The sequence below is a fragment of the Nyctereutes procyonoides genome, unplaced genomic scaffold, assembly GCF_905146905.1.
Source record: "Nyctereutes procyonoides isolate TBG_1078 unplaced genomic scaffold, NYPRO_anot_genome, whole genome shotgun sequence".
NCBI lineage: Eukaryota > Metazoa > Chordata > Mammalia > Carnivora > Canidae > Nyctereutes > Nyctereutes procyonoides.
The window spans coordinates 6,652,347-6,669,493 of NW_026575132.1; the positions used below are offsets into that span (position 1 = coordinate 6,652,347).

A 17,147-nucleotide genomic window follows, 5' to 3' on the forward strand; every position below is an offset into this window, starting at 1 on the left:
ATTGAGAAACCTCCCCTCAATTCCTATTTTCTATTCCTATTTTCATCTATTCAAGATGTTGAATCTATGCAAGGTGTTGAACTTTGTAATGATTTTCTGCATTGACATAATCATGGGATTTTTCTTCTTTAGCCTATTAAAATGGTGAATTGGTGTCAGGGTATTAGCTTCATAAATGAATTGGAAGGTACTCCCTTCTCTTCCATTTTTTCAAAAAACATTTTGCAGAATTGGTATTAATTCTTTAAGTATTTAGTAGAAGTCTCCAGTGAAATCATCTGAACCTGGATATTTCTTTTGGGAGAGTTTTAAAATTCAATTTTCTAAGTAGTTATAGGGCTATTCAAATGATCCACTTTACACTGGGTAAGTTGTGGTAATTTATGTTTTATGACTAATTGACCCATATCACCTAAGTTGTTAAATATATGTGTAGAGAGCTAGTCACAATATCCCTTTATTATCTTCCTGATGTCTGAAAGGTCTCTAGTAATATCCTGTTTCATTCCTGATTTGGGAATGTGTCTATCTTTCTTTCTCTCTCTCTCTCTCTCTCTCTCTTTGGGTCAGTCTCAGTAGAGGGTTTTTTTCAATTTATTAATCTTTTCAAAGAATCAGATTTTTAAAAATTTATTTCTCCATTTTTTTAATGTTTCAATTTTATTTACTTCTGCTCCCATCTCTATTATTTCCTGTTTCTGTTTATTGGGGCTTTATTTTTCTCTTCTTTTTCTAAATTGTGGTGGAGACTTAGATTATTGACTTGAAACTTTTCCTCTTTTCTACTGTAAGCATTTAGAACTATAAATTTTCTTCTCTGGTAATTTACCTGTGTCCTCAAATTTTGATTTGTTGGATTTTTTCTTTTCATTCAATTCAGTGTATTTGGAGGGAGGGTCGGATTCTCTTGAGATGATTTTCTTTGACCCATGATTATTTAGAAGGCTGTTATTTGATTACCAAGCATTGGAAATTTTTCCTAGCATGTTCTGTCACTGATTTCTAGTTTTATTCCATTGTGGTAGCAGAACACAGTTTATATGATTTCAATTCTTTTACATTTGCTGAGGTTTGTTTAATGGTTCAGGATATCCTGGTGAATGTTCCATGGACACCCAAAAAATACACATTCTGTTTTTGTTGGGTGGAGTGTTGTATAAATGTCAATTAGGTCCTCTTGGTTGATTGTATTCTTGAGCTTTTCTATGTGCTTGATGATTTTTCTGTCTAGTTGTTTATCGATTATTGAGAGAGAAGTGCTAAAGTCTCCAACTGTAATTGTGGATTTCTCTTTTCAGTTAATTGATTTTGGTTTCACATATATTACAGCTCTGTTGTTTGGTGCATACACATTTAGGACACTCCCCTTCAATGGGTTCCAATCTTTACTGGGCTGTCTTCCTAGTATCTTCTCCTTGGGCTCCAGCCAAATTAGACTACCTTCCTGCCCTACCCAGGACAACACAATGGGTTTTTAACTGAATGGGATGGAAGGAAGGAAGGAAGGAAGGAAGGAAGGAAGGAAGGAAGGAAGGAAGGAAGACCAGATTAAATTTTTCAGGCTTTTAAATCATATTCTCTTTAATAAATCTTCTTTTCTCCTATATCATTGAGTCCTTAGAAGCTCCCATCCCAAAAGCAACAATTCCCCTTCTTTGAGGCCCCTCGTGCTCACTATCCATCTGGAAGAAATTACAGAAAATGTGTATGTGTGGGTGTGTGTATAGTTTTAATTTGGTGGATGTCTTTATATCAGTTTGACACATTTGTATAGGTTTTCAGATCTTGAGGAAGAAAAAACTGGAGGGGATATTACAACAAAACAAATTGGTGCTGGGAAGTAATCAAATCTAAAGGAAAGAACAAACCACAGAAAAGTAAATTTTCATTTCTTCTCCCGTCTGTGTCTTTTCTATAAAATACCTTCCTAACTAACAGGACAGTCACTATAATAGTTATAAACTAGCACTTAAGTTGTATCACTAAGTCAGGCTTCATCATTCATAAGTTTATTTCATTTGTTCAACAATTTGAGGTCCCTGATAAGTGCTTGGCATTACTAGAACCTCTGTCTTATAAAGTTAGTATTTAAACCCACATACATTTAAAGGATAATAGTTTATTCTTCCTTAGAGCTTGGCATTAATCTTTCCTAAAACAATAATTCTAAGTGTGTAACTCTGTACTGGACCAGAGAGTCACACACTAACTTTATTCTCCTTTTCCCAATGCCCATCTAATTTCCTTTATGAGGCTACTTCTTTTCCTGCCTCCTCAGATAAAATCTCCAGCTAATAATAAAAAGTTCTCTGGACACTTTAGTTATAGGCATAACTTCCTATCACTAAGTAGTAACCTACTCCAGCATAGTAATCACAAACTCTGAATGTTGTTTAATGTTGAAGCTTCTCTATGCCTCTCACAAAGCCTGCGGTGGGGAAGGAAGGAGACAAGGCTGACTTCTCTGTCCTGAGCCTAGGGCTTCTCCTCTTCCTTTCTCCTCATTGTCTGCCTCTGCCTCCTCCAGGACTGGGAGAGACAGGGGGAAAGGAAGATGCAGGAGGAGACACAATGGTCTGGCACCCTTCTGGCAGTAACATTCTCCATCTGGGATGCTTATGTAGGCTCTGAGCAACCTCCCAGCACTGGAACCTCTCACAGTTTTCTCTCCCAATGTGAACACATCTGTCTGTTGGTAGCTCTCATTCCCTTCCCCCTGCCCCCCACCTCGCCAAGTACCCTGGGTCCCCTCATTCTTGAATAGGATCCAGGAGAACTCCAGGCCACCTTTGGCCCTTGGCTCACCTGTGGACATTGGGAAATATATACTTTTGACCCATCTTTGGTGAGGATGGAGTAGCTCTCAAACATATCTCTTTTTATTTAATTTCTGGCCAGTTCAGAGCTACACAGTCTTTAGATTTATCATATGCTAGTCCACCTGGCCTCTAAATTGTGTGGGACACATATCAAGTATCCAAGAAATCTTGAAGCTTCTGTCAATGGGTTTGGGGTCAGGAGAAATCATCCTTATACCCTGCTATGGTGAGAGGGGAGCGGTAGTAGGATTTATAGCAGAGTCGTCTCCAAAGAGATCTGCCCTCGGATTTCCAACTTCTTAAATGGGGGGGTCACGGGTTGAAACACTGATATTCCACTGTAAAATGTAGAAGCAATGGCCCCACTGTCCTGGGCCGTCAACAAAAGGCGAAACTGAAATTGTTTATTCTAATACACTCCACTGAATGATTCCTTCATCAGTCGCCAAATTCACTCATAGTAAAGACAAAAATTTTTTTCTGCTATATTACAAAGAATTAAATGAAATACTTCGTCCTAAAATATTGTCTATTCCACTCTTCTGAACATAGACTCATGCCACATGCTGATTCGAATTCTGTGGTTTATATTTATATTCCCAGCCTAGCTGGCTACCAGTGGCATCAAAAGATCTGTGCCCATCCCTCTATTCCCTTCCTTAATGAGAGTTCCTTGTAAGATTTTATGTTTCTGTTCAACTAAATTAGAAGAAAAAAACAAGACCAGCATTGTTAAGATTTCCTCTGCCCATTGGAAGTCTGCCTGCTGGGAGGTCATATACACTTTCAGGTCCATCTCTAAGAAGCACCTCTGGGGAAGGAAAAAAAAAAGTGATCACAGACTTGTTTGGGACTGGGGTACAAGTTTGCTGGTTTTTCATCTTCTCATACTCAGATAACTGCTTAGAAACCCTACTCTTTTTAACTCTTCTTCTGAACCTGACTTTCTTAGTCTTGAGAAGGTAAATTAGACCTTGCCGATATAAGTACATCTTCTACGGAGCCACGTGGTAATGGGTTTCCTAAGGTCCTATGATAAACACAAGAAACAACTCAAAACATTGAGTAGTTTATTTGAAAGCAGCATAATCTTAGTGTTCAGTTGCCCAGATATAGTTATCTCCAGAGAATCCCAGAAACTCCTAGGACAGACATGCAGGGGCATCTGTCCCCGTCATGTACTCTCACAGTTGAAGTTCAAGTTAGCTCAGAACAGAGAAAGGAGGAGAAGGTCCCAGAGAAGCAGCCAAATTCCAAGTAATTTGGCATGGTATAATCTCGGACTGAACTTAATCACTGGCCTAGAGTTTTCAAACAATCTTTCTAAATTTCTGCAGGCAATTTACGTAATTACATTGGCGCATACATTTTTTCCATTTCAATAACCAAGCCACAAAGATCTTTATGTTCACAGACAAATCTTTAAAATTGTAAAAGAAAAAGAGCATGCCAATATAAGCTCATGAATTCCAAATAGGGGCATGATTCTGTAATTCTTCCCTTCAGAGCCAGTAAGAATGCATTCCAGATAGAGGAAAAAGAGAGGCATAGGGCTCTCCTTTGCCAACTCCCTTCCTCCACTTAGACACGAGATGCTTTACTAGTCAAGTCTCCTCCATTCTGCTTTGATATTTTGAGCCTAACTGAATATGACTTATCACAGCTCTCAGCATATATTTGTGGGGAGATTTGTGTTTGCACTCATACTACATACATTTTTTATCACAACCAGCTGAGAATACAGGCCTGAGTAGGCAGACTTAGAAGAATACTGAACCTTGGCCATTCCATCAGGGCTAAGGGGTTCATACTGCTTTCTGGAAGTTGTTTGCTTGTGGAATGAATTCAATATAACTTTATATAAGGGAAATAGAGTGAAAACAACTAAAATAATTTCTGTTCCTTTTTGATTATAGCAAAATAGAATGAACACAAAGCATGGTTTATAAATTCTAAGCTTACAATCACAGACAGCAGCCAGAAACCATGAATGCCAAGTAAACCCGTACCAAGTTAAATGTCAGAGTCAAATAAAATCTGCATCAAAATTAATGATACGTATTTAATGACATGCATAATCACAGTAATTGCTCAACTAGATGGGAACAGAGGCAAAAGACAAATTTCACCAGCCTTACAAATCAGCTGGCTCTGAAGGCCACCCATCAGCTTCAATGTCATACCAACTCTCAAAGGACAAAGGCCCTCGTCTCTCAGGGAAGGCTCAGGGGCTGAGCCCTACTCTATTCCTTCCATAGGCCGGAAACACAGCCTACGGAGTGTGACATAAAGAAATGACTCCATGCATAATTCCTGCTTGGAGGTTCCAGTAAGCCCTTCAGACCTATTAGAAACATGTCTTTCACTGGTATAATTCCAGCAGAGTCAGGACCAGTCTGTTAAAAGGATGACCCCCTAGGAGGACAGGGTATTTGTGTGGTGAGATAAAGAAGCAAACTGGCATGGGCAGTGCTGAATCTGAGAAATGCACCTTCTGGTGCACACTGGCTAATTGGTTTGATTTCCTAATATGTAGCACGCAAAGAATGGGAGTTTTGAGGAATATGAGGGCATTGTGGTACAAGAGAGAGAGAGGGAGTATAAATTAGAAAAGATGTCTCTCAAAACCCCCACTTCTTATATCAAGAACAAGCTTTATTCTCATTACAAGGAAAAAAATCTTACTTTTCTTTTTTTCTTTTTTTTTCTTAAAATCTTATTTATTTATTTGAGCAGGGAAGAGGCAGAGGAAGAGGGGGAAGCAGAATCCCAAGCAGACTCCACAATGAGTGTGGAGCCTGACGTGCGGCTCAATCTCTAACCCAGATTCATGACTTGAGCCAGAATCAAGAGCTGGACACTTAACCAACTGAGCCATCCAGACACCCCTCTTTTTCTTCTTTTTTGTGTGTGTCCACATAAGGTAATGGATGGTCACTAAACTTATTGTGGCAAACATTAAATAATATATGTAGGTCAAGTCATTATGCTGTACACCTTTTTTTCAAAGTTTTTTTTATAAAGAGGTTTATTTATTTGAGAGAGAGAGAGTGTGAGGGGAGGGACAAAGGGAGAGGTAGAGAGAGAATCTCCGGTAGACCCACTGAGAGCAGAGCTCAATGCAGGGCTCCATCTCAAGACCCGAGATCATGATCTGAGCAGAAGCCAAGAGTTGAAAGCTCAACTGACTGAGCCACCCAGGCACCCCCATTATGCTGTACACCTTAACTTTGTATGTTGTATGTCAAGTATATCTCACTATAATTGAAAGAAAATAAATAATTAGGTGGCATTTCTGGCATGTGACAAACATGCAGGAAATACCATTCATTAGTGGTGGCCTCAGCCACTCCCAAATCCATTCACAGCTCTGAGCCAGCAGTAAAACTAAGACGGCTGCAGTCGTCTGGCTCTATGATGCTAGTCCTTGGGGGGAGCCCAGGATTGTGTTTTGTTTTGAGTGGGAGGGAGAAGGTACAAGAATGCTGATAGCTTATTTAGGATCTCTGCTTAGTTGAACCACACCCTAGAGGAATTTTAGGACACATTCCAAAATGGAAATATACAGAACTTTTGATCCAAACACAATAATCCAAGGTAATGAGGAGTATTTTCATCCTGTCTGTGTTATAAAACCACTCACGTCCTTTCCTGAAAGCAAATAATGATGACATTTCTACCAATTTATATTGATAATCTGGCTTTTTCAGCTGACACTGCAAATTAAGATCAATGGATACCTCCCCTACCTACTTCTGAACATCTTAAAATTGTCAAGAATAATCATCTCTTCGTAAATCACACAGGGCAAGTTTTGATACAAAGGGATAATTTCATTATTACACAGAACTTGCAAAACTTCCCTGTGAACAGAAAAACTTTCCATTGGATAAAAGAAATAATGGCCCTAAAATGGCTTTCCTGAAAGGTGAAAATAATATGAAATATATTATTTACATAGAAAGAAAATATTGCACAATAATTATTCTCAGAGTTACTTATACTATGGGATTAAAGATAACTCCTCAAAGTACTTTAAAACAGCAAAGTTATTAAGACTATAATAACTTTGTAATAAAAGTTCGTATGTCCAGTTACGACATGTGGTTTTCATAGAGGAAACCAATTAAAAACAGCTGTGTCTTAAGTACATTTTGGAATGCAGGCTCATAATCGGTAATAACAATAGTAAGCCTTCACGCTGCCACTGATTACTAAACACATACACATGCACACACAGGTTTGTGAGGAGCCTTTCTTTCTTTCTTTAAGGATTTTATTTATTTATTCATGAGACACACACACAGAGAGGCAGAGGTACAGACAGAGGGAGAAGCAGGCTCCACGCAGGGAGCCCGACGTGGGACTCGATCCTAGGACTCTGGGATCACACCTTGAGCCGAAGGCAGACACTCAACTGCTAAGCCACCCAGGCGTGCCGTTGTAGGAGCCTTTCTTATGTGGGTCCTAAACACAGAACCCTATTTGCAGATAGGTCTAGATCAGCTTCTATAGCAGTGCTGCTGTTAGAAGGCAGGAGTGATACTGTCCTATATCTTAACCAGTTCCTACCAAGCTTTTGCTCTATGCTGAACAGCCTTGGGTGGTGGTGGAGCTTTGCCCTGCAATGGGAGGCAGCATGGTGTGGGAAACATTTGTTTTTTTTTTTTTTTAAGATCAGGAATCCCAATTCATGATCTTGCTTCATCCACTGACCAGAGCTATGTCTTTGGTACAGACCAGTTACTCCCCCTATGGTTTGGTTGGCTCATCTGTAAGATAAGGGATTGCCCCTTGTCGTTTGTGGTTCTCCATGAAAGTCCATCTTATAGAAGGCTATGAAATCACTGGCTTTCTACATCTTCCTATGGAACTGGGTAGTTTTAAAATATGTCTACAAATTCTTTGACATTCTTCTCTTGGAATGTGAAGTCTATTTTTCCTCTCTGGAGTGACCCTGCAGGACTTTCAAGACTCGATCATTAAGGGTGATAAGTCTTTCTCTCACTCTTTCTCATTCTGGCTCTCTCCCACTCTCTTCTGGAGCAGATACCTTTAGATCCCTGAGCCGCCAAGTAAGATACCTAACTACTCTGAAACCACCATGCTAGAGAAAACCACATAAAGAATTTCCACAGAAGTGATCTGAGCCTTACAACCCAGGTGATTGAAATATACGTAAGAAGCCTTTGAGATTATGCCAGCCCCAGACATTGTCTATAATCTCATGGGATACCTTTAACTGGAACAGCCCAGCTCTTCCTGAATTCCTGATTCACAGAAACAGAGATACTAAATAATTAGTTGTTTTAAGCCACTAATTTTGGGGGTGATTTGTTATGCAGGCACAATAACTAGAAGAGAAACTCTGATGGAATCAAAACTAGAGGGGAAAAAAATGCTACTCCAAGGTCAAATAAGGAAATCTTTAGCATCCACAAGAACCTCAGAAAAAAAGACATAGAAGTCTTTGAGGATGATGAAGGTAGGTACAATTCACCAATAAATGCCACACATGGCAACACTAGAATAATCAACTCTTTATTTCCAATCACCTCTTCATTTTCAAATGTTTATGAACATTTTCCCCACATTCATATTAAGTGAAATATAGTAAAAATGACCCTAAGTGGGGGCACCCGGGTGGTTCAGTTGGTTGGGCAACCAACTCTTGGCTTCAGCTCAGGTCATGGTCTTGGCATTGTGGAATCAAGTCTTGTGTGGGGCTCTGTGCTCAGTGGGGAGTCTGCTTGAAGATTCTCTCCCTCTGCCCCTCCCCCATCTCTGAAAAATACTCTCTCTCTGAAATAAATAAATAAATCTTAGGAGAAAAAAAAAAAGAATAACCGTAAGTGGAACCCCTTAAATCTAGCAGCAAGGTCAAAGGTAAAGGAAACTAACTGGGACATCGTTCAGGCATTTCTATGTAGGCACTGACACAACTGCCTGCTGCCTTCTGCCTTGTGCCTTCCATAATAGACTGTGCAGTGGATAAAGTGCAAGTGTTTTCCCAGGTACACCTCTCATTAACTCTGAAAAGTAGTTTTTAAAAGGACAAGGAGAAGAGGTGGAGTCTAGTTAGGAAGGTGGCACATACCATTGGTCCAAAGTTAAAGAGTTTGGGATACCCCATGTATCCTGGTGAAGCTGACCCAAGGGTGATGCTTAGGAGATGACAAATGGTGGCCCGCAGGCAGGATTTAACCACAAATCCATGTTTTTTCTTCCTGACCTATTCAGTATTTTCAAAATAGGAAATTTTACATAAAAAGCCTAGATTTCTAGTTTCTCTTGAAACAATGGACTTCAATCCTACGTATGAATTACCACTTGGTCTCCATTACTGGAGCTGACTGGCTGTTTCTCCCTTTAAACATAACACTTTCTATTTGCCACAATCCACACTACTCGCTATTACTCTATACCTGGGCTCACTTCACTTGTTTACTTTACATTTCTGCCTCTGTGGTCATTTAAGTTCATGTCTGGTGACCTACATCAAAAGAAGAGTTTCTGACTCCAAATCCCCAGATGTTTTTTGGTAACCATAGGTTTGAAATTTTTGGTGGTTCTGAAATTCCAATAAATTCTGCTGTTGTGCCCTTGCCAATTTCTTCCCTAAAGTACAAACATGGGATCATGACAAACATATTCCTAACAGTTATGTAAGTCATCTTACAACACTATTACTGAATATTAGGGTGATAAGTGACTTCGGAAAAATATACTGAGCTATTTTGATACATCCAAATTATCTTTGAAATACAAACTGTCCTTATGGCAGTCAAACATTCCTAGTCCAAGTTAAAATGGAAAAGAAGCAACTGCTAGTCAGCTGTGAGATTAGGATGGACAGAAACAGAACAAGATCTACATATTGTAAAAAAAAAAAAATAACAACTTAATTACCATTAAATATCTTCAAGACAATTTCTAGTAAGGACTTCATTAGGCAATGAGGACATTTGTGAGAAATGAAAACCATCATTTGCAGGGTTGAATGTGTGTGTGTGTGTGTGTGTGTATGTGTTTAGAGAAAACAAAACAAGACAGAACTCACCAATTCCAGACATTGTCTGTGGCCATAGGCAGCAGCATAATGTATGCTGTTATAACCTTCCTTGTCCCGGATGGATGGATTTGCATCATTCTGAAGCAGGAACTCTAGACATCTGTAAGTATAAAAATGAGGTGTTATTTTAGAAAACATCTCTAGAGCAAAAGCAATAATCAATGTAAATATTTTCCTATTATGAATGTTCCACAAAGCACTTTGTGAATTTAAGTGTTTCTTTAAAAATCCTACACCAATGAGGGTTTATATACTGGAAATTTTATATGTGTGTGGTGTTGTGTGTGTGTGTGTGTGTGTGTGTGTTTCCATCTTTATTTCAGCTTAAAACAGCCACTCTAGAATTCAGGAAAGGCTTTAGGAACAAGGAGTAGTTAAGTGTATTGAGAGAGGGAAAAATTTTCCATGACTATCACCTCCCCACTGAGTTGTTTTAATGTCGTATAAATATTGCATATTAATCCATACACAGGTTCATGTCTGGACCGTTCCTTTACAATAATCCATTTGTCTCTTTCTGCATTGATACCAAAATGTTTCAGGGTTGGGTTTTTTTTAATATAGCTGACATATAATGTTTTATTAGTTTCAGGTGTACAACACAGTGATTTCACAATTCTATATATTTAAGTGTAGTCACCCTCTGTCACCATACAATGTTATTACAATGTTATTGACAGTATTCCCTATGCTGTACTTTTCATCTTCATGACTTATTTATCTTACAACTAGAAATCTGTACCTCTAATGCCCTTCATCTATTTAGCTCATCCTTCCACCATGTCCCCTCCAGCAACTACCAGTTTGTTCTCTGTATTTGTGAATCTATGTCTGGTTATTTTGTTTGTTTGTTTTTTCATTTGTTTTGTTTTTTGGTGCCACACATAAGTGAAATCATATAATATTTGTTTTCTGACCTATTTTTTCCTTTTCACCTTAAAGTTCAGAACCCGTGATTACTGAAATAATGAGTTTTAGAGCTCCATGCCCAAAAGATGAAGTCTCAAATTTAACAAAGAAGTGGTCAGGCCATTTGCAACAAGAGAAGGGGATTTAATCTTAGCCTTGCTATTGGAGACTCTACCATCAATGAAAAGGTTGGAAAATAAAAGCTAGAAAGAATAAGAAAACAACAACAAGAAACAACAACAACAAGGAAAAAAAAACAAGATAATTTCAGTTTTATATCTGTGACAGTGGGACAAATATGTCCTTTACAAGGTCAAGCTGATTCAATTTCACATTCAAATCAAAATTCTCATATACTCAAATCATACTTAAATTAAAAATATGCAATAGAAGCATATACATTAACTTAGGCCTTCTAAGGGAAAATTTCTATAGTTTACTCAAACACTATTTTTGGTTTTGTTTTTACTTTTGTTTTTAAGTTTTTATTTTAATTCCAGTTAGGTAACATATGGTGTTTTATTAGTTCCAGGTATACAATATAGTGATTCAACACTTCATACATCATCCTATGACTCAAAAACTTTAAAAGTTTTTCACCTATCTTTTGGCATAAGGCAAAGGAGTAAATAAATCACACAAAACACAATTAAATCAGATATTTTAATTTCTAGAGCAGCTGATGAAAGACATAATTTTTTAAAGCAAATATCTACTTCTCACATGATTTATCCATAAAATGTTCCATAATAAATCAAACTAATATCGGAGTTCTAATATCATGCTGTCTTTGGTAATTTGCCCCTTAAAAGGAAGTCTTTTTTTTTTTTTTTTTTTTTTTGGTAATTAAATGCCCATGGACAGGATCCTTAGTATGACTCATTTTAAACTGAATTCGGCTCTTGGAACAAAAATCATTCAATAGGAATAGCATTCTAGTGGACACACAATCCCTAGCTTCTGAAAGAATTACATTCTAAAAATCAGCTGGCAAATTTAATACGCAATTTGGAAAAGACCTGGAGTTGCCCCCAAAGAGTTATTTACCCCAGGATATGGCTGTACTACCAACAGAAAAAACAAAAGTACTGTAGAATTTGAATATTCTCCATATTTTTTCCATATTGTTTCCATAAATTCCGGTTTTAACTAAGAATGCTTGTCTTTTCTCCTCCCAGGGTCATGGCTAGCAATTTTGGGACCTAAGCTATAAAATCAAGACATGCACATTAAGTCAGAAATATATTTGGATGAGGGGTATAGTCTCTGCATGAAAGAGCTCTCAGGCAAGGTGATTCCCAGCCTTCTGCTTGTCCTTCTCCCCTCCACCCCATCAGCAATAAGAGGGTTTCCCTGGCACAGGGCACACTTACATTTCACTGAGAAGGTGGCGTTTGCTGAGGTGCTTAAAATCCTATCTCTGAATATTGTTAAGTTTGAATATCTTTGAATATCCTTAACTTTCTTTGAATATCATTAACTTCCAATATCAGGGTAAAACCTTGGTCTGCTTTACGCATGGCTGTGTGTCCTGTCTGCACCCTAGGAACAGCCAAAGTTATGTCCTACCACCTGTATCAGGGCCACATTCTCTAACTTCCCCCTCCCACCATGATCTGGACATGGGAGGAGAGCCTATGTGGGCAGTGGGAATAGCCTAGAGGGGACACAAGCCTTTAGGTCACAGAGAAATTGGTTCCTTCGACAGCTGGAGAAGAGAATAAGTAAGTGAAGAACTGTGTGCGTGCAGACTCAGAGCACTCCATCTACCAGGTCCCACAGAGCAGGACACAAAGTGTGGGCAGCACTCACTCATTTGTTCATTTATTTAACAAACAGTCTCTACACACCAGCGACCCGTTGGACTCTCCACTGGGCAGAGCATGACCTTGGCGCCATGCCTTGTTGCACAGGAAGGACTCTCAAGGGACAAAGCATTAGAGCTTCCTGCGCTCAGCACCCCCTGGGTGATGGCAGTAACTCCAGCCCTTGTCACAGTCCTGGCTAAGTTGGCTAAGTCTCTATCAGAAGCCAGAGAGAGGCAGGTGGGATGAGGTGGGGCAGGGGCAGCTGTCGGTGAGCTGATGTGTGTGTTGGGGAAGGAGGGAAGTGCACAGCCAGTGTACTTCACACTGAAATCTCAAAACATCTATTTCTAGAACCTCCTAAATAGTTATCTCCAGGTCATTAGAGGATAGCCTAAGGCCCCAAGAGGAGGCTTAAAATGTTGCCTGAGGCATATGATACATGGCAGAGTCAAAAATGACATCCAAGACACCTATTCCTGGAAACTGCTGACCATCCCAGTGATGTTCTCATCAAAGGTTTCAATTTTAGGAAGAGTTCCTTGTGTGAAAGTAGCATAATTGGAGGACATATTAAAAGAATCATTTCTTCTTCGTTAAAGGCAAGCCCATGTTACTTCCTCAAGATCCCAAATAAAGCCCCAAAATAGTAAGGCTGGCTACGTGGCAGCCCAGGAAAGCAGACAAGCATCAGTAACCACATCTTGGGCTTTAGAGTGAGAAGAAACTTACAATGCGGCTTCCTTTTCCTTCAGCTCTCTGGCTCTTTCAAGTTCTTCTGAATTTTCATGGGCATTTCCTAAGATAGTCTTACTTCTCAGCATAAGGGAAAGGAAAAATAAATACAATTATTTACTTTAATGGCCAAGTTGTTAACGATTTTGATACAACTTATATCTCAATGACTTTTCCCCCAACCCAAAAGAAATAAGCACTACTAATTTTTTATTGGGGATATATGTGGTTCTCTTACAGGCCTTCCAGTAAATCTATTCTCTCCCAAGGAACCCAACTGAGAACATGACTTCCCTAGAACTTCCACCTGGTATTAGCGAGTGAGACATCAAGTTGTCCACCCTTCCATAAATACCCTAAACTCCCCCAAGTAAATAGGAAGTGATGTAGTTGGAACTTTCCTGATTCCTACCACATTGCTCGCTGCCTCTTGAAAGTTTAGCATCTCATTTATCCAGGAATGGGGTTCTAGTCACTCCTCAACTGCCAGAGCAATTCTTCATCACCTAGGATTCGTTTTTCAGCTCTTAACACATGAAGGATACTTGTTCCTCCATTCTTTCTAAGTGAACAGCATAGAGCCTACTATGGAATAGATGCTCAATAAATGTTTGTTGAATTAATAACCTGCCTGGCTATGAGGTCCTGAGTGCGGTTACATCAGACTTGCCAACATTATATACATATAAAGAGAAATATAAACAATGTTTTCCAGGGACACCTGAGTGGCTCAGTGGTTGAGCGTCTGCCTTCGGCTCAAGTCATGGTCCTGGGGTCCTAGGATCGAGTCCTGCATCAGGCTCCTTGCAGGGAGCCTGCTTCTCCCTCTGCCTCTCTCTCTGTGTCTCTCATGAGTAAATGAATAAACAGTGTTTTCCAGACTGGCAATATGGATCATAATCCATTAAAAAATTGTGAAATCAGTTTAGTGGGTTGCAGTATTTCGATGCTTTTTTTTAAAAAAAAAAAACAAAATAATAGAGAAAATAACAGAATGCATCACACTTAGTAAAGGTAAATATGATTTTGTGAATTTTTTCTTCCTTTATATATATGTATATATACATATATATATACACACATATATATATTTAAAACATACATATTTGAGTATGTACACTGGGTCATGATGTAAAATGTATTTCTTACTGTGGGTCACTGTAAAGTCTCTGAAAGTATAAGAGAAGAATTCAGCGTTGACCCAGAATCAATTCCATAGCACAGCGCTCCAAGTAAGTCAACAGTTCTCCAAACAGGGTCATCATAAAGCATTCCTATGAAGGAGGCCCTGGTCCTCGAGTCTTTGAGAACAATCTCATAAACTGTAGGCAGGCACCTCTCCTTCCTTTCCCACCTGAACTGTTCACTTACTTCTGCTTTCTATTCCTGGACACCTAGAATCCCAACATATCTGGGGCATCCAACTTCCTGTCCTCCAGCTCCTGAAAGAGCATTCGTGCCCAGGTTTGGAACAATGGTGCCCATTTTACACATATTGCATTTGAAGGCTATTGGGCTTTACATAGCCGGATACTTCTGCCATGTGACGTATTTATTAGCAAATGTAAGTTTGAGGGCAAATGAAGCGCTTAAGTGGCAATGATGAAAACTGTAGGATATGACAAAACAAATTACAATCGATTCTGAATGAACCAAAAACCTGGGCTTGACAGCCCTACTTGGCATTCACCCCAAAACCAGAGGAAAGAAACAATGGGGCAGTGACACATAATAATCAAACATTAAGAGAGCAGAATGGGAAAGCCCGGCGTCAGAGATGAGGCAATTCTGACTCCTCTGGGTCTGGATGAGAGAGATTCTTCATTCACAGTTTCCATAAGGCAGAATGAAGAATTCTTAGCAAATCCTCTCCCTCCCCAGTCATATCCCCAAAAGGAAATTTGAGCAAGGCTGTTTTTACTTTCTATCCATGTCTGATGCGGCAGCATAGTGCAAAGCTGTCCGTCCCCAGTCATCTGTTTCATTAACGTTGGCCCCTGTGGTCACTAATGTCTCAATACAGTGGAAATGACAATTTGCAGCTGCATAGTGCAAAGGCGTCCTGAAAAACAGACAGCAATTTATTATTTCACTCATCTGAAAAACAGAACTGCACCCCCTCCCTCCGGTGATCAGCAGCATTAGCAGTATTCCTGGGAGTGGGGACGGCTCTTCAGCTCTTAGAGTGTGGAGACCAGGGGACATGCCTTCCTTTGACTTTATAAGTTGAAGCGGAGCCCACAAACAGATTGGCCTCAGACAAGACCATCTACCTGGAGACCAATCCTTTCTTTCCATTCCTAGTATTCCTAGTACCTATCCTGGTTCAGGTCTACACTAGGGCTCTTTTGGACTATTGTAATACCATCCCTATTGGCCTCCTGAGCTCTAATCAAACTTCCATCTAATTTCTAGTTGGTATGAATAAATAACTGGGGTTTCTAAAGTCTGATACCCACATGCAACATCCTCTTCTAAAGCTGCGGGTCCTCTCTATTGAGCAAAGCCTTGATTCCTTAATCTGGAATTGAAGACCTTTCCAAGCTGGGCCCAAACTACCTTCATGAAGTTTCCCTCTCTCCCCTATATGAACCCATCACTGCATCCAAATGGGATTTCCTGAGGTTTTCCAGTCATGTCCACATCTCCCCTATCTTTCCCCATGTCATTTTCTTCCCTAGAATGTCTTCTCCTGAACCACTTCCAACCATTAAAACCCCAAAGCTTCTTAAGTTCCAGAAGTTCTCTTTCCCTTTTGTCTGAGATTATATAGCTCCTGTCTGGGTCTCTCTGGAGCTCTCATCTCATATTGCCTTGACTTTACCTCTTGGTAAAGAGGTATTGTCTCATCTTCTCCATTGAACTACAAGCCCCTTGGGGACAGGGATGTAGGTTAATGGGAGGAACAATATCCAAGGAGTTAGAAGCCCTAGGTTCTAGTCCGGGTAGATCTGTAAGCTGCACCAAACCACATCCCCCTCTTGGCCTAGACTTCTTTGTTTTCACTTCAATAATGACCTGTGAGCGCCTGTCCCCTAATGTCTATTCTAGGTCTAAATTCCTAGAATTTTAATTTTACATGTGCATGTAAATTTATTGCATGTATAACAAATTTAGTTTTCATAAGCTCTAAAAAGAATAGTAAGTATCCCCATTTATCTCAGAGGTACTATGAAAAACCAAGTGGGTAATATAAAGGACATATATACATCATGCAAAGAGCAAGGCATTACAGGGATATGAAGCAATTCATTTTATATTACTTATTTTTAGTCAATTATTTGAAAGTTTATCAGTGTGCCTAGCCAATATTTAAGGAATAACAACCAAATGGAATACTAGAAATAAAATAACTTTATTTCAAGAACTATTTATTCATTTTCAAGTACCACTCTTTAATATTTTGCAGTCAATGCATGGGTTCTTTTACTAGTTGACTTTCTCCTCTCTCATCCAAAAACACCCCCGGTAAACTATAAGCATTTCATGTAGTAGACTCTTTGTGTTTTAATTAATTAAACTGAAAATTATTAGGTATAAACCATTTGGCAGAGCCCATAGTTAAAGAGAAAATGATACCCACTCCTGGTGCTTAGAAGCCCCATGGTCAGGTGAGAGAAGAGACAAGAAACAAAGAGTCCACCAGAACAGTGTGATGTGTGCTCGGGTTGTGGACTATGGAGGGCACCAGGGGAGCAGAGAAGAGGGCCACCATGCCAGAGGTGGTAGGTGCTACTTGACATAAATTGGGAAGGGTGAGTAGGTGTTATCCTGTAAGAGAAGAAATCTATTGCAACTCCAAGAGCC

At 39.4% G+C, this 17,147-nt stretch overlaps 1 protein-coding gene across 2 annotated transcripts in view; it reads right to left on the reverse strand.

The window, feature by feature from the left end:
- Positions 1-17,147, reverse strand: part of ANKRD44 (ankyrin repeat domain 44) — a 317,550-nt gene that overhangs the window by 89,037 nt on the left and 211,366 nt on the right. For both annotated transcript variants that reach the window (XM_055345366.1, XM_055345365.1), the window contains exons 14-16: positions 15,262-15,402; positions 13,338-13,418; positions 9,880-9,991 (exon numbers count right to left, since the gene is read on the reverse strand). In XM_055345366.1, the coding sequence (XP_055201341.1) occupies positions 9,880-9,991; positions 13,338-13,418; positions 15,262-15,402 (334 nt within the window). The remainder of the gene's footprint in view (positions 1-9,879; positions 9,992-13,337; positions 13,419-15,261; positions 15,403-17,147) is intronic.